The 25,501-nt window shown below is 48.5% G+C and overlaps 2 protein-coding genes and 1 long non-coding RNA gene across 13 annotated transcripts in view; all 3 read right to left on the bottom strand.

Annotated features, from left to right (window-relative positions):
- Positions 1-393: 393 nt before the first annotated feature.
- Positions 394-12,272, bottom strand: NAA20 (N-alpha-acetyltransferase 20, NatB catalytic subunit). The gene is made up of 6 exons (XM_031434321.2): positions 12,143-12,272; positions 8,161-8,185; positions 5,683-5,773; positions 4,936-5,071; positions 1,275-1,420; positions 394-916 (listed from the first exon to the last, which is right to left on the bottom strand). Exons 1-6 carry the CDS (start codon positions 12,193-12,195, stop codon positions 831-833), a joined length of 537 nt encoding a protein of 178 aa, XP_031290181.1. The 5' UTR covers positions 12,196-12,272; the 3' UTR covers positions 394-830.
- A 3,052-nt stretch (positions 12,273-15,324) lies between these two features.
- LOC116147440 (uncharacterized) lies at positions 15,325-22,004 on the bottom strand. The gene is made up of 4 exons (XR_004131035.2): positions 21,676-22,004; positions 20,734-20,915; positions 17,128-17,255; positions 15,325-16,007 (listed from the first exon to the last, which is right to left on the bottom strand). It is a non-coding gene; the product is annotated as an uncharacterized LOC116147440 (long non-coding RNA).
- A 1,191-nt stretch (positions 22,005-23,195) lies between these two features.
- The window catches only part of RIN2 (Ras and Rab interactor 2), a 196,999-nt gene continuing 194,693 nt past the window's right edge, over positions 23,196-25,501 (bottom strand). For all 11 annotated transcript variants that reach the window (XM_031434317.2, XM_031434316.2, XM_064475918.1 and 8 more), the window contains one exon: positions 23,196-25,139. In XM_031434317.2, coding sequence (XP_031290177.1) covers positions 24,816-25,139 — 324 coding nt within the window. In that variant the 3' untranslated portion in view covers positions 23,196-24,815. The remainder of the gene's footprint in view (positions 25,140-25,501) is intronic.

Raw genomic sequence — 25,501 nt, 5'->3', positions numbered from 1 at the left:
TATTTTCAGACCAGACTACAGGTGATGAGAAGTGTGCGTGGAACCCATGTGAGCCTGCGCTCTGGTGACATGGCCTTTCTTTAGGAATTCGGGGTTTTTTTCCCCCTTTAAATAAACCTTAGCATCTTCCTATGTTTTGAAAGGCAGGATTTAAGCAGAGTACTGTGAGATGAGACAAGGATCTGAGACGGGCGGAGTGGAAGCAAGCGTGTGGGAAGCATGCCCTGTGCAGTGAGGAGGACGCTTGGGTGTGCTGGGCAGGGGCCGTTCAGGGACGCACCCTGAGAACGCTTCGTATGTAAACTAAAATTGAGGCGAAACAACAGATCCTAAATGATGACCTTCCTCAATCTTGGTTAGTTTTATAAATGACCAGCACACTTTCACAAAACATTCAGAGTCAACAGTGCATTTTATTATACATCTTGGGTTTAGACATTTCATATATGCTTTTAAAGCTTCAATGAACAGTTCAATACAAAATAAAAAATACAAATGCAGCAGTGGTTCTCAGGCACAGAATTTAGGAGGCTGGAGCAGGCTTTCCCCTAGCATATCATGAATCTGCTCTTACGAACCATGGCAGTGGAACGTTCCTTCTGACCAAGCTGCCTTTTTGGTTGACTTTTATTACAATGAACAGCTTTAGAAGGTATGATAGTGCTAATTGGAAATGAGATTTAAAATAAGCTTATAGCCTGTACTTTCTTGAAGTCTTTACAATCCGAACGATTCCCTTTTCTCCTAATAGCGCTCCACGGTCAACTAATGAAAAGCCTATTGTCCGTAAACTACCAGGAGCGCCTCGGCCTGGGAACCACTGCCTGTGGCTATTCGATGTCTTCCGGCCTCACCGGGTGAGGCAGCGGTATGATGGACTTCTTCTCGGTGTCCCTGGAAAGTGCCTTCCTCATGTCTGTCAGGACACAAAGTCTGGTGTAAGTACCCCGACAGCAGGGTATTTTATATCAGATTTAAAGTATACAGTGAAGTTCCCGTAAGAGGTTTGTCCCCCACCCCGGCTGCCAGCAGACGCCGACAGATGTATTCCTGAGGGACTCCCAGTCACGAGTACCAGACAAACCACAGCCCGCTGGGAGGCAGCTAACAGATGCCCGCAGCAGAGCAACACAGCTGGCGGCAGGTGACCGCCTGCTAGCTAGTCAGGGTGGGCTGGTAAAGGCAGGCCGGGGGGGGCTTAGGTACTGAGTCCCACAAACACGGCCCCGCCTGGTGCGCTACAGCGAGCGGGCGCCGCCCGGAGGCCGGCTCACCGTAGGCGTCCTCGTCGGGCTCCCCGTTGCTGGCCGAGTAGTACTCGATGACCGTCCTGTACACACTGTAGCCCAGCTGCTTGTACATGCTGACTGCGACCTGGTTAGACACTCTCACAAAGAGATCGACAAAAAACCCGCCTTTCCTGTAATTGCAAAGGGAAAAAGAAGGAACAGGATGACTCCTAGAAAACACTTATTTTAAAACGATACCTGCTTTGACTGCTCGTCGGGGGCCGAACAGGACCCTGCGTCTGATGACATCGCAGTGTCCACTCTGCAGCACAGGAAGATGACTCTGCATGTTAACATTTCAAAACCTACGACGGGCTTACTTAAAAGATAAACATTAAAGCATTTTATTTAAACCACAATTCTGCAACCTGGGTTTACAAAATTACTGTGTATTTGGTATCATAGTGATTACCAATTAGTCATACATAGCTCCACTCATATGCACAATTTAACGATTCTGAAGAAAGCACTGCTATGGCCATGTAGCTCCAGGACGCTGGTCACAGCCCTGAAGCCCTTAGGTCCCCCTGGTCAGTGCCAGCCCCCCTGACCCTGAGGTCCCCACATCCTAACTTGTATGATTGTCAGCACCTGGCTTTTTGCTGTAGGTCGCCTACCTGTCCTGCTGGGTCCTCTGTGGGAGCGCCCTGTAAACCAAGGCGGACTCCTCTCCAGTGACCTGCCCCGGGCAGCCGGAGCTGCGTGGTCCTCCTCCTGGCTCACGGTCCACCGTGTGGACGGAGGGGCTGTCCGTGGGCCTACTGATAAACCAGTTGCGCTGCTACGAATATCTCGTTGCGTCTCACAGTACAGTGCCCAAGGTCTACAGCAGGAGTGTCACCGCTGGCTCACAGGGACATCTTCAGCTTGATCGGGTAACGCCTGTCTCCCACCTGCGTGTGCCACCTGGCACCCCCACAGGAGGGTAAGACCCCTTCCCACGGCGGGAGGCTGGGCGCAGCTGACTTTCATTTTTGAAAACCTGACGATACCACGGCATCTCAGGGTATCTGAGCTGGCGCGCCCGATGGCTAACCAGGCTGAATCTCCCTGTCGGCCGTTTCGATTTCTCATTCTGTGTGGCCCTTGCTGCCCCCCCCCAACCCGAAGCGCTCTAGCGTTCTGCGTGCTCACTGTCATGTGAGGCACGGCGCAGCGCTGTGTCCAGTCTGGCTTGTCGTCTGCATCTTTTGATGAACGGTCCCTGCACTGCCCTGAGCTTGTACAGTCAGCACTTCTTACGGCCTGAGAAGTTCTTTTCTACCCTGAGGTCATGGAGACACTCTCCTCTGAAGGCGCTTCAGAGGGCTTTTTAGTTTTGCTTTTCGCATCTAGGTGTTAACAGACCTGCAGGGGTGTGTGTGCGGGAAGGTACTGGTGTGGGAAGAATTTTCCCTGTGGATGTGCAGTGTTGCCACCACCTTCACCGGAGAGCACACCCTTCACCACTGATCCCAGGCCCCTCCTCCGAGGTGTGGCCGCATCCGTGTCCCTGCTCTGCAGCCCTGTCCCCTGCTCTGCACAGCTACCCCAGCCATCTGCTCACTAGTTTGATACGGGGGTGGGGGGGTGTCAGATGCGCTGGTTTTGTTGTGTTCAAAATGTGTTGTCCCTTTTTGGCTCCTTCCTTCCATTCCCCTGTAAGTTTCAGAAAAAGACTTGAGACTTGGACTGCAGTCACACCGACTCAGGGTTAACGACCAGTGTGCTGCCGAGGTGGCTTCTCTACTTAGTACCCAGAGCTGTTACGCCTCCAACAGGCCGTGCGCAGCTTCTGTCAGACGTTCCCTAAGGGCGTACTGCAGGCTGCCAGGGCAGACAGCATCCTTTTCCAGATGTCACTGTTTGTATAGTACCCAACAGCTCTGCTTAACTTCTGTTAATTCTAAACAGTTATTTGTAGATTCTTGTAGGCTTCCTATTTGTACGATCAATCTATCCAAAGTAAGTTTGGTTTCTTCTTGATCCCTGTATCTTTTTTCTCACTCTCCTGTGTGGGCGAGGATTTCCAGTAAAGCACTGAGGGGAGGCTGACCGTAGGCATGCCTGTCCTGCCCGAGTCTCAGAGGGGAGCATTCAATGCATTGCTGCTGACATTTACACAGATTTCTAGTGAGTATTCTTTTTTCAGGTTAAGGCAGTTATCCCCTTCTGTTTCCTTTCTGTTTCCCTAGTTTTTAATCGAGAATTCAAGAATGAGCATTGGATTTTATCAAAGCTTTTTCTACATTTACTGAGATATCAAATGTTTTCTTTTAATCTGTTACTTAATCTATTTCTCATGAGATTTTCCTCAAATTTTCCTTCCTTGTATTTCTTGTGAAGTTTTGTAGCCTTAAAAAAACAAGAAAGTTGAGGACTGTTCCCTCATTTGTTTGTGTAAAAGTGAATTTAGTCATTAATAGTTGGTAAAATTTGCCAGAGAAGCCATAGCTTTCCTTGTGGAAAGACTTTTGAGTACTGACTGAAATTAGTTAAGGCAAGGGTCACCTGCAGCCTATTTTTGTACTGCTGTCAAGCTGAGAATTTTTTTTGTTTGTTTGTTTGTTTTTTACAATTTTGAAGGGTTGTTTATAATAAAAAATATACATATGTAAACATACACAGCAGGGACCTCAGCTGGCCTGTGAAGCCTCATATTTACTACATGGCCCAGTGAGCGAGTTTGCTGACCCCTGTTCTGTGCCTCGAATGGGTTCCTGGTGGTTCTAATGATCAGAAAGAAGCACGTTCATGTCTGCCCTTAAGGTGACTGATTTCTTGTAGTTTTGTCATTTGTTGCATGTTTACCTTATGTCACTGGGTACCTAAAACTTTTCATTATTTTCCTGATGGATTAAATCTTTTATTAACATGCAGTGACCCTTTTTCATTCTGGTAATTACTGCTATAATATGACTTGTTAATTTAAATACACCCTCCTTCAGTTAGAACTTGCATAGTAATTTTAAACATTTGTGTATCTTTAACTTTTACACATACTTCCTGTAAACAGAATGCATTTTTATCATTTTTCAATCTTACTGTCCCAAGAGCATTTACTATGAGATCTACGCTCTTTTAATAAACTTTAAATGTACATTAGTGCCGACTATGTAGGTCTGATGTGCATCCAGCTCTAGAGCTTATCTCCCTTGTTAACCGGGAGCTCATGCCCACTGACTAGTAACTTCTGGCCACCATTCCACTCTTTGATTCCATGAATTTAACTACTTGGACATCTCAGCCTGCCAGGCCATAAATACTTAGTAAGCCATCAGGATCCAGCTGCTTAAGACTAAACTTCTCTTTCAGTCTAGGGCACTGTGAGGAACCACTGAGATGCCAGGACAGCGTCACAGAGAACACAGGACCATGTGCCACAGGGACAAACCTCCGAGGGCTAGATTTTGAGTCCACTAATTACTCAGCTCATGAGCCCAAGACACGTCACTCACTTTGCCTTAATTTTCCTCAAAGGACAATAATATCACCCAGTGTGACAGAACTGTTGTAAGGATCATTAGAAGCTGAAAATGAAATTCCTATAAAACTGGAAAGCATGATAGATACTCAGCCTGAAGGAAAAAAACCTTATAAATGTTCACCAGCAGAAAAATGAAATGGTTAGAGCTCATAAATTATGATTTGAAAAGCAGGCTCTTACCTCTCTGAAATCTCCTCTAACAGCTCCATAAGCTTCGCAGCCAGACCGAGTCGTCGGAACTCGGGGGCAACAGACAGAGCGGTGACGTGGCCGTGCCACTCCTCCCGCGCCACGGAGCCTTCCGCTTTCCCCATGACTGCCAACGGGAGACCACCAGTCACGCAACACGGGAGGGACACACAGACAAGTACTGTGGGCACATTCTCACTTACAGGAAAGTAATGAAGGTTCTGACTTCTACGTAATAAAGTCATCTAGCTGATGGTTATCAGAGCTTTTATTTGAATTTCACTTGTAAATATAATGTTAAATCTAATTGTAGAATCAGAATTTTAAAAAAAAGTTTTTAAAGGAATGATACTAAAAACACAACTAATTTTGAACACAGAACCAGAGTATGTATGCTCAAATTTTTGTTAGTAAGGCTACTAATTCAATGCGGATGGTACAATCTCTGCGTTATGTACCAAACAAACCATGTAGAAATTTAAAGTAAATACAGAACAAAAGATCCAAGAAGACTGAGACCGTCTGCCCAGTCACTGCCGTACGCCCTGGGCCTAGCACAGCACCTAAAACATCAGGGCATCAGCGAGTTGTCGAATGGCTGAAAAGGGGATAAAATGATCATGATTATAATATATCATGATTATAATTCCAACTCTGCAGCTGATCTCAAATAATCAGTTAAAACCTGTCCTTTCATCTGACCTGCCTCCCCCAACGCACCGGCGGTGGGATACTCACTGTAACCCATCAGCTCCCCACCGGGCGCCTCTGCCACGATGAAGTACTCCGGCCAGTGGGCGAGGTACTGCAGGTAGAAGGGGATCCCGTACTGGGGCTCGTTAAGGAGCAGGGAAGTGACGGACAGTCCAGTGTGCTGAAGGAGGTTTCCTTTAAAAAGCGTACTGTCCCCGATCCCAGCCCAAGCTGCGATTTCCGTAACCGTGTGCCTACGTGAGTGTTCAGGAGACAGCAGGGAGCCAGGACCCACGCTCTGGCCGGTCTCCCCGCTGGGTGCGCTGGCCCAGGTCTCTGCACGGCACTTGTCACCACCCGATGCTCCTGTTCACCGTCTGTCCCCCCGACAACGTGAGTGTCACGCTCACTGCGTCCCTGGTGCTCGGCGCGGCAGATGCTGAGCGCATCTATTCTCCCGTCCCTTCTCTGGGGAAGTAATGAGCAGCTCCTATACTAGCTTCAGCTGTAGGACCATGAAATAACCTTAAACATAAGTACTTCCAAAGGCAACTTAAGCCCAGTTTTTCCCCTCCACTGATTCAAATTCTCCATTTCTAGTAATGCCCCCAAAAAAACCCCGACCTGGAGCGAGCGCCCGAGGAACCTGCTCATTCCTCAACTCCTTGGCCCAGCGCCCTCGCCGGCCCGCCCGCTCCTGCACCTCTCCGTGCTGTGCGCTTGCTGCTGCAGCTCCGCAAAGGACACCAGCAACCATAGCTTTTTTTTTTTTTTTTAAGTTCCTGGAAAATCTGTTCAGTAGTAAATTGTTCAAACTCTCTTCTGAAGGACAGCCTTCTGTCTCTTCAAACAGAACGCTAAACACGGCCAGCCAGCAAGTGGTCCTGCCGTCCAGACACCGACGCGCACCGCAGCCACCGCTACCGGGGGCCCCCGGTGCCGCACGGACCACGGAGCCCTGCCGCTGACTCGGAAACGGCCTCAGCTGGCTGACGGGGCTTTTGCTGAAAACTTTTAAGTGTAACTGGAAGCACATCCTGTAAGCCGCTCTGCATCCTGATACCTTCCCTTGTCATTCAGAATTCTTAGAAATCCTTTCACTTTTTCAAAAACAGGGAGACATCTTTAATAGGTCATCATTTTTAAAATACAAATGAAAATTCAGGAGAAAATTTTTTTTTGCTTTCTCCACCTAGCTTTGTTTCGGAAACGCAGTCCCACTGTCAGTTTTTACTGCTGTCTAGCGCTCCACTGACAGGGGCGAACAGTAACACTTCCTACTACGACCCAGACAGTGAACATTCAAGGCAGCGTGGGCCACGTGGTCCCCGCTGTGACCCCTCAACCACGAGAGCCCAGGACGGGCCACAGACGGCATGTGAGCTGTCCACCGGGGCTGCGGCCAGTGAAGCTTCACTCACAACAGCAGGCGGTGGGCCAGGTCCGGCTCCGTGCCTCAGTGCGCCAGCCCTGACACAGTGGCCTCCATGTTACTATCTTCAGCTTCCAGGAAAATGCATCACAGGTATTACATTACCAGCGTTTATCCAGAAAGACGAGCAGCTGACTCTGTCTCTCGCAGTTTGTGGGAGCACCGAGTTTCATCACTATTTAAAGTCCTTGATAATCTGACATACACAATATGGCGCCTCATTCTGGCCTTAATATGCATGTGTCTTTTGATTGGTGAGACTGAACTCCTAACGTGCTCATTAGCCTCCTACATGCCCTCTTTGTTAAATTATATCACCCTCCTACCCTGCAGTGGGCGTGGAGTACAACCCAGAAATCCAACTTTGTGTTTTAAGCCACTGATAATGTGGGGGTTGTCTGTTAGGGTCAGAGAACCCTAATTTCACAAAGCTTTGCCCATTTTTCTATTGGGGAGCATGATAAATACTAATTGTTACCCCAAATCCTTTTTTCATTTCAGCAACACGCCCAATTTAAAGCTGGCTCACTCCCAGGCTGTTTTAGACAGGTAAGTGTGGCGCGAGGCAGGTGCTGGTCGAGCGGATGCAGAGGCTGTGTCCTGCTTCCCAAAGGTGCCTGCACGTCTGGGGAGGACAATCCCCCCACCCCATTTGTTGATTCTCCTCCCAGGACACAGCTGCGATGCACAGGAGGCAGGGCCACCCGGGGACGGGCAGTGGGTCCAGTGACTTCACAGAACCACCACGGGCCGCTTGTCATCCCCTGACTTCGTGCACATTAGACAGAAATCGCTCATCTTCTAGAGTCACTGCTTCCTGCTGTTCACGGCTGTGCTCGCCGCTGAGGGCAGGGTGGGCAGCGGACTGTGCTGGTCTCGATTTCTGAGGTCATTATAGTAGCAGCTTGACAGGCAGATTTAGGACAATGCTTGTTCCAAGGATATTTTTTTTTTATTGCTTTCCTTGTTGCTTATGTTTCCTGACCTCTAGGTTTTAAAGTTTTTCAGTACTCAAATCTATTTTTTCTTGTTGTTTCTCTATTTTCCTTACTCTAACTAAGCCCTCCTGTAACTTTCTTTAAAAAGGATACAGTTTCTGTAAGTGGATCCAAGTTACTAAAAGAAACAAGAGAAGTGTTGACAGTTAGCACTGTTCACAAAACCAGTTTAAACAAGCCAACTAAACGAGCATTAACGTCCACAGGGGGAACATGCTACAGCCACAACTTTAAAACCAACTTGAGAGCTACGACGGTTTAATCCACCTACCTAATGGCCGTAATGAGCTGTCACTGCCGCCACGATAAAGAAATCTGTACATTTTCACTTAGCTGCTGCTGCTTCACGAATTACTTTACTGTCAATATATCATCACCAAAACCATTTTCTAAACGGCAATAAACTGTGAGTGGAAGGGGGCCAGCCAGGCACGTGACTCAGACTGGGGTAGAAGGAGCCTGTGAGCACCTGACAGGGACCCCCCCCCCCGCCAAGCCCCGCCCCCGCGTCCCTGCTATTCGTGGGCGCCCTCACCACGCGGGCTGTTGCTCCCACTCCCCTTCCACACTCCTGCCGCCCAGCCCCACTGCCCGTTGGCACACATCCATCCTGTCCCGGGGGGAGGGGAAGCGACCTGGCCCTGGCGCCGCCTCGCCAGCACACACGACCCAGCACACACTCCTGAGGCAGTGCATCTGAGAGCCCGTCGTCTGCTGCCACCGCAGAGCGCGGCCCGGCCCTCCTGTCCTGGAGCGGCCACTCCGACTCTGAGTCCTCCTCTTGCGCGTCCAGTCGGAAGATTCCTAGGGGCCTTAACAAGGCCCAGCAGGCGTCAAGCCTTGTGATTTCAGAACTCCTTTACAGTCAAAAGCTATCGAGGCCCCAAAGAACTTCTGCTTAACGTGGGTTTTATCTACTGACATTTACCCTTTTTCAATGTTCTTTTAAAGTAATAAATAAGCTACATATTAATAACTAACTTTTTTCCAAAAAGTTTTTATTTTCAAAAACACGAAAGAACAGTGACAAGAATGGCCCTGTTTTAACAATTTTACAGGCCTCTATGCCTGGCTATTTAACATAAAGCAGCTGGGCTCTCATTTCTGTGTGTTATGCTTGCTGTTGCAAGACTGTACGTGTGGAAAATGCCACTGTGTACTCGTGAGAATGAAATAGGCAAAAACAAACCAAAACCAAACCCCACTTAGTATTCTCATGAAAACAGCCCCGACCCTGCAGAACCCCCAAACTAATCCTGAGGCGCCCCAGCTCATACCTGGAGAACCACTCCCTGACACCCTCTCACCCCACCTCAACGCTCCATCCCTCCCATCTCAGCTGCTTCCCGGTTCACAAAGATAACGCAACAGTAAGAAGAAAGCTTTACCAAGGTCCACCCCACACCCCGCCTGCTCTGTACCCAGGCCAGGAGTGCTGGCGAGCAGATCCCACCACTTCTCGGGCCCCGGGACCTGGCCGCCCTGAAAGAGTGTACAGGTGTGCTGCACACGCAGCCACCACAGCTCTTAACAGCTCACGGCTCCGTCCTCCTGAGATGCTGTCCTCACTCAGCCCGAGGTCGACCATCAGGTTTTCGTCCCTCGTCACTGGGCCATGGTGGCTCCTTCCTCGAACACCTGGTACCCTGGGGCACCATCCTGGAGCCTCTTTTTTTCTGTCCCACTCACTCCACCACTGCTGTCACTCAGCCTCCTGGTTTGAACACCATCTAAGCAGTGCTGACACCTAAATTCCTATCCTTAGCCCAGACCTAAATTTGAGAGTCCTGTGCGGGGATGCCCACGGGCTCCTCCGCCTGGGGGTCTCAGCGCACTTGGCAGGGGCCCGAGTCCTCCAATGGTCTCTCCAACGTCTAGCCCTTTGACTCCAATGTCGCACTCACACCGGCCTCCCCCCCTACCCGTCTGAAGCAGGAATGTGGGCACTCTTCCCTCTGCCGGAAGTTCCCTGCCCCCAGCAGCCAAGTGCTCAGCCCCGCCCCCGGCCTTTCTGCAGTGGCCCTTTCCCTGAACACCTCACCCAAACCCCCGTCCCCGCTCACGGCCCTTTCCCTTCTCCTGCTCTCAGTCTGTCTTTGCACTGAAAGCCAAGTTCTACATGTTGTATTTTCTCACCTGTTTTCTCCTCTAAAACGTCAATTTCATAAAGGTAAGGTTTTTTTCCCCTGCTTTGTTCACTGCTGTGTCTTCAGCACTGGTGCACAGTAGGCACGGAATATTTTTCCAAGAATAAAATGTGTTAAATTAACTGCAATGTTTGTACACCCACTGCTTCCTTCAGTTACCACTGCAACACCCTCATCAGACTCTCGGAGCTCCTGAGGGAAGCGCCCCAAACAGTGGGAGAGACAGAAGAGGAGGAGGAAGAGGGGCCCCCGCTGGCGCATTGTGAAGTGGCCTGAGCAAGCCCCAGGATTCTCTGACATCAACTGCTCTTGTCATAAGTGCTCATTCTTCTACTCTACCTGCTTTCATGTAAGTGTTGGCCCTTTTTCGGTCTTCAGTCAAAAATGATTCTCCAGGAGGCTTTTGCCTCCCTTGTTCCTGAAACCTCAAGGCACACTGTCCCCTCCCAGGCCTGCGCTTCCCAAACCCGAGCCTTGTCAGGCCAGCACCGCTGGGCGGCTGCTAAGACCTCCTCAACGGCTCACCTGGCTGGTCCGCCGCCCCCAGCCGCCTGGCTCCACACAGCTCTGCGGTGGAGAGCTCGGGGCTCAGGGCATTTCCCAAATGTTCCCTGGCGGTCAGGGACCGCTCTGAGAACCACCACCCAGGAGCCAATCTCCTTAAATCCGACTCCAGCTTCACCCCCTCCCTCGCGGAGCTCTACCGCCTGGGGCAGCACCCTGGGCCCTCACTTACTCACAGGGGAAATGCTGGCGAGAGGAGGGCCTGCTTCAGAGAGCTGAGGATTAAACGGGTGGGGCCAGGCGCAGCCAGCCTCCAAAAGGTCGCGTTAGTTACACAGCTCCGACTGGGAGAGGCCCCAGGGAAAGTCCTTCCCAAGGTTCAAGGCTAAACCCCCAACAATGCAGCAGAAGCCCAGTCTCACCTGGTCTCTGACTTTTCATTACAGAAACCGGCTCTACAGTCACACTTCTCCGCCAGGCGTCGGCCCCACTGCCGGCTCACTCACCTCCGCACCTGCTTCCTCATTATCAACACTATCCACCCTTCAAGGCTCAGCCCCTCTTTGTTTCTAGCCACCTCTCAAGTTCTGTCCATCCTCCTGACAACTGAATCTGAACTACTCGGTCCCTAGTTTTCACATAACTACCCCGGGGATCTTTAAAGTGGATCTGGGGTTGATGGAAAGATGGATGGATGGATGGATGAACATAAACGTAAGAAGCCAATGCAGCGAAGTGTTAACGATAGAGTGCAGCTGATGGGTCTACAGGTGTTCACCGTAAATTCTGCCAACTTTTTAAGTGTTAAGGAAATTTCACAATAAAACGTTAGAGAGAGAGAGAGGGAAAAGAGGGAGAGAGAGAGAGAAAGATACCTGCAAATCACAGACCCTAACTTAACTCGATTGAAAGAAAGCGCACACAGTGGGCGTCCCCTAGCTGGTGTCCCCTGCCCTGACTCCTCCCGAAGAGGCGCGCAAAAACTGTAAAGGCACTCACAAAACCAGCCGAGCCTGGGGAAGGCGCGGTCCCAGTGCTGCTCCGCGCAGGTACACGGGGACTCCGCCGCCAGGTGCGCCGCGCCGCGCGGACCCCCAGGCGCGCCCGGCTGCCCGCGCCCCGCCGGCGCCCCAGACAGCCCCGAGAGTCTCCCGCACCGGCCCCGCTTCCCCCGAGGGTCTCCCGCACCGGCCCCGCTTCCCCCGAGGGTCTCCCGCACGGCCCCGCTTCCCCCGAGTGGCGCCCGCACCGGCCCGCGTGCAGGCCTGCGGGGCGACGTCTACGCGCCCGACCAAGGTCGGCGGGGCGCCCGCACGTCTGCCCGGCCCGGCCTCCCCTCCGCGGCCCCGGGGACGCGCGGGCGGCGGCGCGGCCCGGGTCAGGGGGCGCGGCCACGAGCGTCGGCCCGGGCGCGCCTCACTCACATGTTGTTGAAGCGGAACAGGTCGTCGCACGTGAAAGCCCGGAGCGTGGTCATCGCTCCGCCGCTGCCGAAACCGGTTCGCCGCTACTGCGCGCCCGCCCCGCCGGAAATCTCTGCGTGCGCAGCTGCCGCGGGGCAGAGCGGGGCGGGGCGGGGAACTGCTTCCGGGCCACGAGTTGCTCGGCAACGGCAGCAGCGACGCAGCTCCCTCTGGCGGCCAGAGTCGGGAGCTCCTGTAAAGTGTCGGGGTTTTGCCTCTCCAAACCTCAAAACCCCTCGCGGGAGACTCCGGAAAGGAGGCCGTGTGACCCCCAGGAAGGAGGCAAGAAACTGCCAGGGTTAGAAGACCAAAGCAGGAAAGCAGGATTCAGGACCACCTGGTGCCCCGGGCACGTGAGGAAGGAAGTGGAGAGGAGAGGGAGAATTCGTGGTCCAGAGTGGCCCATCCGAGTGATGCCAGCCGTGTGTGTGTGCCCAGATTTTCCGGCATCACGTTTAAAAACATAAAAAGAAAGGTGAAATTAACTGCATTTAAATACATATATTATTTCAAAAATGTCATTTCACATGTAATCAACAGAAAAAAATTATTAATGAAATATTTTCCTTTTTTTAATTTGGACTAAGTCTTTGAAATCTAGTGTGTATTCTATATTCGCAGCATATTTCAACCCTAAATTGTCATCGGAAATTCTTCTTCTGTATTCAGATTTTATTAAATGTACGGTTAGAAAGTGTATTTGCATACCCGAACAGTTCCAACCCTGCTATGTTTTCAAATAACCAAAAGGAATATCAGTTTTCAAATGTAAATTTAAGTTAGTTAAAGTTTAAAAATCTGTTCTTCATAGACCAGAAATTAACACAACATTGTAAACTGACTATACTTCAATTTAAAAGTAAGTTAAAAAAAATCCACTCTGCAGTTGCACTGGCTGCATGTCTGGTAGTCGGCAGCCCCGTGGGCAGTGGCTGCCCCCACACTGGACAGTGCAGTTCCAGAGGCTAAGAAATGTGCATGTCCTGCAGCTCTGGGATGTTCTCTGCCCTCAGCCTCTGAGCAATTAGTGAGGCTGTCCTGGGGAACACGTTCCAGAGGCCAGGCCAACCCACCTAACTCCTCAAGATGTCTAAATTCCAGGACCCTCATATCTCTAACTGCCCGGGGGCCCTAGTTTTCCTAGACTCGGTTCCTGGACAGGAATCTCAGCAGCCCCTGCCCGGAGTTGTGACCCAGGCACAGTAGGAGGAGAGACGGGACCACTGAGGGAGGAGGTAGCCCCCAAGAAGGACCTCAAGGTCCACGCTCAGCTCCAGGCATCCTTTCCAAAACCCCAACAGCACAGGCATGTGAAGGTGAACACATGTGACAGTCCCCGGGGCACAAACTCAGGTCCACAGTTTCTGCAAACACTCCAGGAGGGCAGACTGTGACCTCATGAGCTCACCTGCCTACCAGGTGTTTACACAGGAGAGATTTCAGGGGCAACTTCCTATCAGCAAAACCTAATGTGCCACATTAAATGAATGATAAAAGGTGATTTTTAGAAAAGGTAAAATTGTGATTCTCACACAATACGAAATGAACATATGACAAGGGTTTTAACTCATTAATTACAAAAACACCAGTAGGACATTACAGCCAGCCGAAAGAACTTACACTGCGCAAGGCAGTCAGGAATGCATTTACAGGCAGATGTACAGCTGGTCAGTATTCACAGAGCAGTAATCTGTTGTGTCTCCTGGACACGCATGATGCATTTGTATTTCCATGAGCAAGAATCATTTTTATTACTAGCTATTTTCGGCAGCTTACAGAGTTAACCTGGAAGGGTATGTTCCTGGCAGGACACCCGGTCATCTTTTCTTTTCTTTTTTTTTTTTTTTTTTTTTGGTTATTTCCAAATGAACTGAAGTAAAACTGAATAGATTACTGAGCACCAAAGAAATGTGGGTACCCAAAGGGTTCCTTTAAAGCTTAAGGTACATATTATACTACGTCATATATAGCAGGCATGTCTTCAACATCTTAATAAAAGTCGTTGAGATCATTTTTTATTACAAATTTCCACATCGGGCACTTGCATTTTTGTAATTAACGACGTCCCTTGGTCTCCTCTGTCCTTGGCTTTTGATTGTTGCTTGAATTACTGTTACTTTTCAGAACTTAACCTATCCACCTGTGTTACGACTGTGCAGTTGTGATTTATGTCTGTAATTGAGTGGATGTAACGCTCACTGCCATTTTTTGATTACAGTTGTCTCATTCCAGTCTTCATTTTGATTCATTTACAGGTTGGCTGGATTTCATTATGAAGTGTTTTATTTTTGTTTTGCTTTGTTTTCCAGGGGCCCCAGGGGGCTGGTGCCTTGTTCCCAGAGCTCCTTAGTCTGTGAGATGCCTGATTAGAATATTGGCCCAATATTCGTGGATCCCATGTTCTCTCCCCTCCCCACCCCTCCCCCAACTGCATAAACATCATTATTCCATTGTTTTCCGCTGTTTGTAAAGTTTCTGGGAGAAAAGAGTAAGGCCAGCATGCCTTTCGTTTTCTCTTTTGCGGATGCCTTAGTTTTTGTATTGGAGTGAGACTAGTCATAACATTTCCAGAAACAGAACATCCTTAACAGCGCCTACGTTTTAAACTCAGTGAGTCTCTGACAATTTCCGCACTTTAACACTGAAATTTACAGAAACAGAACATCACGGCTGAATCACTCCCAGGCAGCCAGGGGGACTATAAGATGGTACAGCCTCTCTGGAGAACAGTTTGGTGGTTTCTTCAAAAACTAAACAGGCAACTACCACTGAACCGAGCAGTTGCGCTCCTGGGCATGTATCCTGGAGAAATGAAAACTTATGTTCACACAAAAACCTGTACACGAATATTTCAGCCAGAGTCAAAATTCTGTATGCTGTGTGATTCCATTTACATGACATTCTGGAAAGGGCATAATTACAGGAACAGAAAACAGATCAGTGGTTGCCAGGCACGGGGGGCAGGGAGCAGAAGGGAGCTAAGAGTTTTATGCGACTGATTGTGATCGTGGCCCCGTTACTGAATGGATCTGTCAAAATTCATAGAATGTACATGGAAAAGAGTGAATTTTACTGTATGTAACTTATACCTTAATAAGCCTGAAAAAAAATAGAACACCATAGTTTACATCATTGAACCCACCACCTCAATAACTTTATTTAAAAAGCACAAACTGCATTAAACCCCTCAGGCCCCACGGTTACTCAGGGTCCTAGGACGCGCTGTATTGATTTCTGTCTCAGCACATTCAATCTTATTTTTACCGTTTTAACTGTCCTGGCTGCACATTTTCCCTACGCTAAAGATGACTCATAGAGCTTTTTATTTATCATTTTACATTGTGTACTTCCGTTTACTGCTTAGCTGGGAAAAAAACCTACAAGCTTTTTACCACATTTTATCACAAAACATTTTCCTGCTCATTGAGACAAAACACCATGTGCTCTTCTGTAAACAGTACGGACCCACGCTCTCATGGCAAAACTCCACATCCCAGCGCGCAGACAGCTGGCCGTTCCATCCGTTGTTGTTCTTTTTCCTTCAGATCACGTGGAAAAGACAGAAGTGCACGGTGAACATATGTTCTCGTAACACCTTGGGAACGTGCCTGTCAGTGAAACAGCTTGCATGGGTACTTGCGTTCAGATAAAAAATTGATGTTTTTATAGAAGAACTGGGCTGGAGAGATGACTCCGTCCATCAATGTAATCAGTTATTTTTCGTTTTGTTAACTAGCTTCTCACCATTCGTGTTAAAAGCTGGCTACAGTTTTCAGTTAAACACGGCGGGCTGGGCTGCACACACAAGCTCCCCACCACCACCTCACTAAAATGAGAATAAAAGAAAAAAAATTTTTTGAAAAGGTTTTAAGGGGTAAATCCATAAGAATGAAGAGCATGGAGGAGGAGACAACAGCCAATGAGACCTGACAGCAAGTCATGGACGCAATAAGCTCCCTGAGCAGGCAGCCGCAAGCCAAGAGGTTAGCAACTCTCGGACGGAAAGCCGAGGGAAGGTGAGAGATTCTGGTGCAGAATCCGGTGAGGCTCAGGGTTCAGACAAGCCAGGCCCGGCTGCAGGGAGAGCAGGCCAGCCTTACTCCCAGGAGAGGCATGGGAAGCTGTGTCCCTGACTTCAGGCAGCAAAGGGTGAGGGTGAGACACTGTGTGGGAAACTGGGTCACGTAAGAGCAGGCATACACAAAGATAGACCCCCCCAGACCCCTGCCCTCCGCAGTTCCCAGAATGCTGGCAGCTAGATTGAAGCCCACCCTGAAACCTGCAGGATACTGGAGAACTTCTTGTGGGGCAGCCTCCTGTCCCAAGAGAAAAAGCCCACAGATACTTACAGATTTTCCTGGCCCTCCAATAAAATGACCATGTTGCCACATGGACACCCTAAAGGGAGGACCACCAGTTTACAAACTGCCCAATACATGCAGCTTCCAACAAGCTTTGTGGTGCTTTACATTTAATTATGGCTGGTTAAAAGACACAGAACATTTGATTAGAGCCTCTAACCCAAAGGTCAGAATAAAACAAACAGGAAAAGAGAACTGGGATGAACAGAGAATTTTTAAAAAAATTTTTAAAAAGATAATGCTAGAACTAATATCCACAGAGAGATAAGAAATTGGAAAAAAAGAACTAAATATTATAAACATCACATTCAGGAATAAAGAATTTTTGGAAATTGCAAATATGTTATTATAAATAAAAAAATTCAATAATTGAGCCAATGCCCCAGAAAGTATAAGGAAAAGACAAAGAGATAGGAAGTAGGAATTAAAGCTTGAAAAAAAAATAGGAGCTCAATCTAGTAGGTTTGTTCCTGCACCAGGTTTGCTTGCCTGAAGTGAAGCAGGACAAATGCTGAGATGCCGAGGTTTGAAGCAGAGAGGAGGTCTATTTGTGAGGTAGCCAAGGGAGGAGATGGGGGAACAAACCTCAAGTCTGCCTCTCTCCAAAAAGAATCCAGGAAATAGGATATAGGACATTTGGCTCTGGGGGATGGTAGTGAGAACTCCCAGGATGACAGCTCTGTAGCAGTTCTGGCCACCAACAGGAAGGACAGCTCAATGGGGAAAAAAAGAAAAAAAGGAAATGATAGATTATTCTGAATTATGAGGTCATATTGAAAGGACTTCCTCAGCTGCAGAATAGAGGTTGAGGATGAATTAGTGATAGGTCCATTAAAAGTAAACAAACCAGAAAAAAGGAAGCAATTATTAACTCCAAGAAAAACAAAAAGTTGTACAAAAAGGAAATACAGTTGCATTGTAGTTTAGCTCTGAACAATATTTACACTGTCATAATTACAAAAAACATGAATTTATCTAAAATGTTATATAATTATCAGGGGAGACTGGAGAAGAAAAATTGCATGTGCATGGGTATGTGCTGAGGAGAGAATACGGTATATGGAGTTTAAATCCTCACCTTCCATACTATGGACTCAGTAATAATGCCTAATATTGGAAAAGAAATCAATAAACATCAGTATAAGAGTGCTTTTAGAAATACGGAGATAAATCATGGAAGGCAGAGCTGGAGAAGTTTTGGGGAGGAGGCTTCAGAAATGGGGCTGGGGGAGGGGACAGGAATCGCTGCTTCAGATACTTGACTTTGTAAACTATGTGTTGTGCTTATTTTGTAAAAACAAATCCCCACCCCAGCAAAAAAAAAAAAAGCCAAATCAGATGCATGAACCAAGGTCACGGAGAAAGGCACAGGCGGCCTCAGGACTTTCTGGAATCACTGCCCGGAGGAATGGAAGGGCTCTGCAGAGTCCCCGCCCTTCCCTGTGCCACTTGCTTTCCCAAAGACGTTTTAAACTGTTCCCTCCTTGGTCACTAAATACATTTTTTTCCCATTATAGTCCATCACAAGCTATTGAATACAGTTCCCTGTGCTCTACTGTAGGACCTTGTTTATCTATTTTATACATAGTAGTTAGTATCTTCTAACCCCAAACTCCAATTTCTCCCTCTCCGCCCCTTCCCCCCCTGGTAACCGTAAGTTTGTTTTCTGTCTGTGAGTCTGTTTCTGTTTTGTAAATAAGTTCATTTGTGTCATTTTTTAGATTCCACATGTAAGTGATATCATATGATATTCGCCTTTCTCTGTCTGACTTACTTCACTCAGTATGATCATCTCTAGGTCCATTCATGTTGCTGTAGGCGGCGCTATTTTATTCTTTTCTATGGCTGAGTAGTGTTCCATCGTACACAATGGAACACATATATTGGAATACATATACACATAATACACACACAACTTCTTTATCCACTCATCTGCTGATGGACATTTAGGTGGCCTCCATGTCTTGGCTATTGTAAATAGTGCTGCTATGAACATTGGGGTGCATGTAACTTCTTGAATTAGAGTTCTCTCCAGGTATATGCTCAGGAGTGGGATTGCTAGATCATAGGGTAACTCAGTTTTTAATTTTTTTAAAGAACCTCTACTGTCCTCTGTAGCTGCTGCACCAAACTGCATTCCCACCAGCAGTGCAGGAGGGTGCCTTTTTCTCCACACCCTCTCCAGTGTTTATTATCTGTAGACTTTTTGACGATGGCCGTTCTGACTGGTGTGAGGTGATGGCTCCTTGTGATACTGATTTGCATTTCTCTAATAATTAGCGATGTTGAGCATCTTCTCATGTGCCTGTTGGCTGCAAAATAGGGCTACCATATACATTTTAATTAAATCTATCTTTCATGTTTTTCAAAATTGAATAGTAAAATGGTCCTACAAGTAATAGATTCTCAGGGAATGGAATGCTTTTAAGAGAAACTTGGCTGTCCGTCCAAGGGAGAAAAATAAAAAAGCCCATAAACTTCCTACATCACGTGCAGAGAGTGTGACTGAGTAATCACCCAGACTACACGGTGACGTTCGTGCATTCACATACGTGCACACGTGAGACAGCTGGCCCAGACAGAAAAAACCTTCTGACTCAGCTTCTGTTTTCCCTCACAGAATCGGAGGTAAAAGAAGACAGCAAAATCTTTCACTTTGTCTTCAACTCCACCTCTATTTTCAGCGTCTTACCCCAACCCTTTCAGGTCTCTTTTCCCTATAAAAGCAAGAATGTAATGTAAAAACCCTGAAGTAAACACGCATTTCCTGACATCTGCATTTTCAGCCTTTTGTGATAATGCAGGCGGTTTTAAGTGAGGTTGTGCTTCCCACCCCTCCCCCAAGCATCACAAGCTGTTTTCTTCTCCTTTCTTCCAGAATTGTAATAGCAGCACGCCTACCTTTGTTTAATTGTAACGGCTGCACAAATGCCCTTGACCCAAATATGCCTGGAACTAATACTTCTCAAACTGTAACTTGCACACGGATCACCTGGGGATCTTGTTAAATGCAGGTTCTGAGTCAGTAGGTCTGGGAAGGGCCTCAGACTGACCAGTTTCCAGGAGATGTGATGCTTGGTCCATGGATGGCATTTTCAGCAGCAAAATCATTTTGTTTTTTGAGCAAATGAGTTTGTGCAATTTGCCAAGTATTGTATTTCTGTTACAGCAAAGAGCTACAGCAACCTGGATCCTGGCAAGAGACCAACCGACACTCGGAGGGCTGGAGAACTCAGGTTTACTAAGCTGGCGGGCCCAGAGGCGTTAACACTCTAAGCCCTGGACCCCGTCTGCAGGTTTACACAGACTTTCATAGGCTACTAGTCAAGATTTTGCAACATCATATACAGAGTGGGTGTAAGAAATGGACCAATCAGGAGTGAGCTAGGTTCGTGTCATATGCAAATGAGGTGTTACAAATGGACCTATCAGGAGTGAGCTCTGGGAACCAATAGAATCTTAGGGGTAAGTTCCGTTCTCCTAGAAGCAAGCCCTTTTACACAAGCAGAATAAGCAAGATAATGCCGCCAGGCCAGGGAACCGGATGGTACCTGGGGGAAAGCAGTGACCCTGCCTGGGGGTCCTGCCAGTCCTTTCATGAGGCTTCCCACTCATTTCCATGTGCTTGTAAAAAGCAGGAGCTTTCCGAAGTCCTAGCTAGGACACATGGATTTACTTTTGACTGGTTAAAGTCTTTGGCAGGTCACTGTTCTTTGCAGTTTTTTCATTCTTTCAGTTCATGGGCGATGCATGCCTGTCCTGAGTGTGATTATGTATCGGTAGGAAACGTGGTGTGCTCAAAGGCACAGCACACACATGATTTCGAAGACAATGTAAAAAAACAAAACAATGTAAAATACAGCTAATAATTTTAGATTGATTAATTGTTGACATTATATTTGGGGTATCATGGGTTAAGGAACATATATTACTAATCAATTACTAAAATAAAATAATTAGTAATTAGTAATATTGTAATATAGCACTTATTTGGTTTCACCCATTTCTTTTTCCTTTTTTTTTTTAATGTGGCTACTAGAAAATTTAAAATGACCTATGTGGCTTGCTTCCTCTGTCCGTGGAACAGCACTAGGCTACAAGTACATTTTCTGTGTCTTTCATTGAAATCAGTCAAGTAAGATAAGGAACCTCTACTGGATTAGGTGTTAGTGGCTGTACTCAAGGTCTTACCTCTCCCAGGTGTGTTTCTCTCCGCAGACCTGCGTCTCGATCTCTCCTGGTATTTCTCAGCCCCGATTTCACAGCAGCATCTTGGAAGTTTTAGTACAAGTGGCAGCCGAGGCCCCATGTGCGGATTCTGGGCACGAACACAGCTGAGAACAGGACCCGAATCCGACCAGGAACACCCAGGCCTGGGGACAGAGGACAGGGCGGGGGGACAGACAAGGTGGGCGGACATTGTCGGGCACGGGGCCTGGTTCTGGCTCGGGTGTCTCCAGTTGGAGGCGGCGGCCAGTCAGATCCGGCCCTTTGGCCAGAAGACTTGCAGCCAGCCGAGCTCAGCTCATTAAAACCTAACAGTCGCCATCCAGATTCGAGGGCGGTGGGGGGTGGGGTGGGAGGAAGGGAGGAATGGAGCTAAATGAGGGGGAAATGCCTTCAGTTGTGCGAGGTGATGTTTCCCCAGGGCGCCAAGGCAGGGCCTCCTCCTCCAGGGCTGTGGGGGCTGGGAGCTGCTGACCGGGAGAAAACCACAGCCCTGAGCTGAGTCCAGTATTGCCTCTTCCCCCTCCAGGGCCCTGAGCCCCCTTCCCAGGGCTGCGACAGTGCACCTGCGTTTGCTCAGAGGAAATACTCAGATTCATTCACAGGATGAAATTCTAAGTTCTGTCTCTGGTGGACAGAACTTCAGAATTCAGGCAAATTCCACGCTGGAATGTTAGTTTCTTAGCCTGGAGACAAAACGCGGTACGTTCCCCCCACTGCCTCGCTTTGATCCAAGCTGCCCCCAGAGATGGTCCTGTTGGGCGGGGGTCTGAGGACAGACCCTGATTACCACCTTATTAAACCAATTGGCCCAGACTCCTTGGAATAACTTTTTTTAACTTCCCACGCATACACTCCTGAGAGTCACTGTTCCTGTGGGAAAAGATTCTGCCAACTGTCGCTCACCCTCCGATGTGGAAGGTGATCATCTTTTTCAAGTAAGAACTGATTCCGCCAAACATCTTCCTCCTTCCATGGCTTCCGTTTTCCTTCGCGCCTGTTTACGACTCCGCAGTGTCGCATGAATTTCCCCCTATTTCCAGCTTGCTCAGGGGTAACTAGATGACCCACAACATGTTTGGTCTCAAGTTCACCATCCTGAATATGGTCTGAAAGATGATGATTTTTAGGATTTTAGCATCAGACACTGCAGGCAACTACACCACCTGTGCCTCACGGACCTCACCGTTCCGCTCTGGCTCTTAGGGAGGCAGCAGGCAGGGCTGCTGACGATCCGGGCGCTCCCCCCGGCTCCGGCCTCTTAGAGGCGGAGCTGAGAGCTGCCAGCGGACGTGGAGCCGCGTTTGTGAACGAAAGCGTCCACGCTCGGCTTTCCCGCCTCGTGTGTTTTCTTACAGATCTAACGTCGTAACTTCCACGTGACACTGAACTCCTCGAACAGTTTCTATTTCTGTTCTGTGTCCCCAAGGAGACTGTTTGGCAGTGCCTATAACATTAAAAAAAAAAAAACCCAAATCTCCTTTCCTCTGGCCAGCATTCAACTTTCGCAACATATTTTTAGATTTGGAAATACATTTTCCGCTCTCTCCACCCGGCATGTGTATTTTTATTCTCCTCCCAAACTGCACCAAAATCTGTTTCCTGGCAATTTGAGAAGTGAGAAATGTCTGCGTGAGGGAAAAAGTGAAGGCACATGCTGTGCTGAAACTCCAGCCTGGAAACGTCGCCCAAGGACAAAACCAGGGCCCGTCTTGTGATGTCCCCTTCTGCTCACACTACCTTGTCCTGTTCTGATCCCGCTGAAGGTGACCCAGGCTGCCCCCTGTCAGACGCTGTGCCCTGCTGGAAATCAGCAGTGTACTGACTTCTAAGGACAGGACAGGGTGATGACCTTAACTTGGAAAGTGGGCGGACAACCACAGGGACTGAATTGTCACTTTGAACTCATTGTACATATTAAAAAGCAGGCAGTCCAGCCAGCTATAGTTCTGATCACTAAGCATCCACCCTACTGATGGATTAGAAAGTTCGTTCAGTCGACAAGGGCCCGCCAAGCAGCTGTGATCTGCTGGGCAAGGCTCTGAGCACCAGAAAGAAGGCAGCCTCCGCCGTTTTGATTTTGAAACAGCCCTGAGCTCTCAGCCGGGGCACTTCAGAGGTTACATAAGACCAGGGCGGGGCTGTCTGCAGGGCCCTTCTGATTAATTGTGATTTTCTCTAGGTCCAGCCAAGCCAAGGGCCGTCCTAGACAACACTGGAAATCCTTTCAGGGCAGAATGCGATCTTTCCCTCCTGCTCTTTGATTCTGGCCTCTTGTCTGAACGGGGTCTAGCTGAAAAACGTAAACTTTTCTGTCTTCTGTCTTCGGACCCCCTAACCACAAACCCTGGCCTGGCTCTTGGGTTTACGTAACGTTCTGCGGAGCATAATTACATCCTGCTTCTCAAAAGAAAAAGACAACGTAAGAAGGTTTCAAGAATTATTTTCACACGTGATTATCGTACAGTATTACATTGTATTATGTGCAAAATTCCATTTAAAAAATCATTTACAAAAGGAAGAACAGCACGGTGCGTGCTGAGGGTTCCAGGTGTACAGCAAAAGCTTTAAAAAGTACAAGGGTACAAAGCCAACTGCGTGAGACGCCTGGGCATCCTTCCACAGCACAGGAACGTGTCTGTGTGACTTCCACCCATTACATTGGTACGAGGCTCTCATCCATTGTGCGCCCCCAAACAGGTCTCCCAAACAGAGATTTAACTTCACTGCACGTTCTTACACCATAAATGTGCTTTTTGGTGCATCTGCAAACTCCTTTCCAAACGGTGTTTCTTTAACTCAGTGAAAGTCACATTACACAAGACTTGGTTTCTGCCCAAAATTATTTGATGCTGTTAGTTTTTTTTTTCTTCTCCCTGCAGGAGACTCCGGTGGACCGGTTCGTTTATCTTCTCTCTCATATTGGATGCTGGTAGTTTTGATTTATGTGGAAAGGGAAATAAAAAAAGTGTTGCTCTTACATATTTTTTCCCCTTGTGAGGTTTTGAAAATTGCTTACAAAAGCAAGTAACACGGGACAGACTCTGCAGGTCTCACTGCGTCTTTACAGTGTCTTCAGCGTAGGTGGCTCCTTCTACTCCTCGCCCCGCTTCCCTGCAGGAGCCTGGACCAGCAGGCTCCTCGCCTTAGTTCGTTGTTAGTCTGTATTTCCCTCTCGACCTCTCTCTACATTCATTTCTCTCCTGATCCTCAGCACCACTTGGTTAAAAGACAAAACAGGGCAACACTACGAAGCGTGAACAAGGTAACAACAGAATGTCAGATTTCCAAAGGCATTCGGTGGCCAGTGTCAGCCATACAGCACTTTAAGAAACCCAGCCATCTCTCCCCACAAAGTGACTGCAACATCCAGTTACAGGAGAGAGACTTTAAAGACACAATACTCTCAAATCCAGCAAGAGATTCCTTTTTTTTTTTTGCATATTAAATGTTAAAATCACATGCATAATTATAGAATATCTTAAAGTTACAAAAATATTTTAAAAACCAATCCTGACAGTTTACCTGCAACTGCTATAAAAATTTCTATGAAATATATAAAAACACAAAGGCTCTTTGTAAAAAAAAAAAAAAAAAAAGGAAGAAAGAAAGAAAAAAAAGGAAAAAGGAAAGAACAGAGGTGTCCACAGAACTGAGAAGTCCCTGATGTGCGACATCGGACGGTCTCCCAAACTCCTGCTGCTGCCCTCGGAGGAGCGCCCGCCCTGGACGTGTCCGTTCCGTGCGCACACACACACGTGAGCCAACCTGGGACCTGGCTGGGGTCGGCAGCCAGTGATCTCGGGACACCTGAGCTGCCAGATGCAATTCTCCATCTCTGAAGGACGGATCCTACTGTTCCAGGAACCTCAGCTACCCTGCTTGGGGGACTGACAAAAGGTGCCCGCGGCCGAATCGGCCTGTGAACGGCTTAGTCACTGAACCGAGGGCTCCCCAAGGCGGTGGCTTCCCCAAGCACGGGGAAGTCAGAAGGCCAGGTTCCCAACCCCCTTTCGGATGCACCGCTGGGAAATCCCGCGTGTCTCCTAGGAGGCGGTGAGCTCTTCCTCCCCGTTCTGGAAGATGACGCCGTAGGGGTCTCTCCTGATGCGCTTGTAGACAAAGTGGAAGACGTGGGGCTGTGGCCGGCTGTGCAGCTCAGCCTTGATTTTCTGAGGGTACGTGTCCTCTGCCAGCTGCTGCCATGTTTCGTCCACGAAGAGGAAGAGGCTGTATGCCTCGGGGTCCCCCACCTTGAACTTCTCGGCACAGAGCTGACACACGTCCTCAGTGGTGACATAAGGCCTCACCAGCAGGGTCTTTCCTGTGCAGCCACTGTTGACCTCCTGGAATGCAACCCGGAGGTAGTTCTGCAGGTGGAAAGAGAGATGCAGGGACCAGGTCAGAGGAGGAAACACGGTGGGACAGGTGAGCACATGCGACGCCAGGAAAGGTCGAGCGGGGGAGCCGCCCCGGGCTCCGGCTCGCAGGGACCTCCAGTGTCAGGACACCAGGACTCTGAGCACAGGGAAAGAGGCTGATCTGAATTTGGACGGTGGGGAGCACAGCTGTATGCACTGGGTTGCTGTATTTTAATTCAATGCAAGAGGCAGGAAGTCTGCTCAGCCCTGTTCTGACCTTTCAGTCCCTTGTAGCGCCCGGCTGAGAAATCCCTGGTTAAGGGCGTGAACCAGATCCGACGCTGGCTTTATTCACAGCTTGAGGAAGAAAG

The sequence above is a fragment of the Camelus dromedarius genome, chromosome 18, assembly GCF_036321535.1.
Source record: "Camelus dromedarius isolate mCamDro1 chromosome 18, mCamDro1.pat, whole genome shotgun sequence".
Lineage (NCBI taxonomy): Eukaryota > Metazoa > Chordata > Mammalia > Artiodactyla > Camelidae > Camelus > Camelus dromedarius.
This window is presented reverse-complemented; position numbering and strand designations above follow the sequence as displayed.

Excerpts from the sequence above, each read along its gene's own strand:
- NAA20 (XM_031434321.2), bottom strand. The coding sequence starts at position 12,195 with ATGACCACGCTCCGGGCTTTCACGTGCGACGACCTGTTCCGCTTCAAC. Across the intron at positions 8,186-12,142 it reads CTGTTCCGCTTCAACAACAT|TAACTTGGATCCACTTACAG; the intron begins GTGAGTGAGGCG and ends TGTTTCTTTTAG. Across the intron at positions 5,072-5,682 it reads TGGGGAGCTGATGGGTTACA|TCATGGGGAAAGCGGAAGGC; the intron begins GTGAGTATCCCA and ends TCCCGTTGGCAG.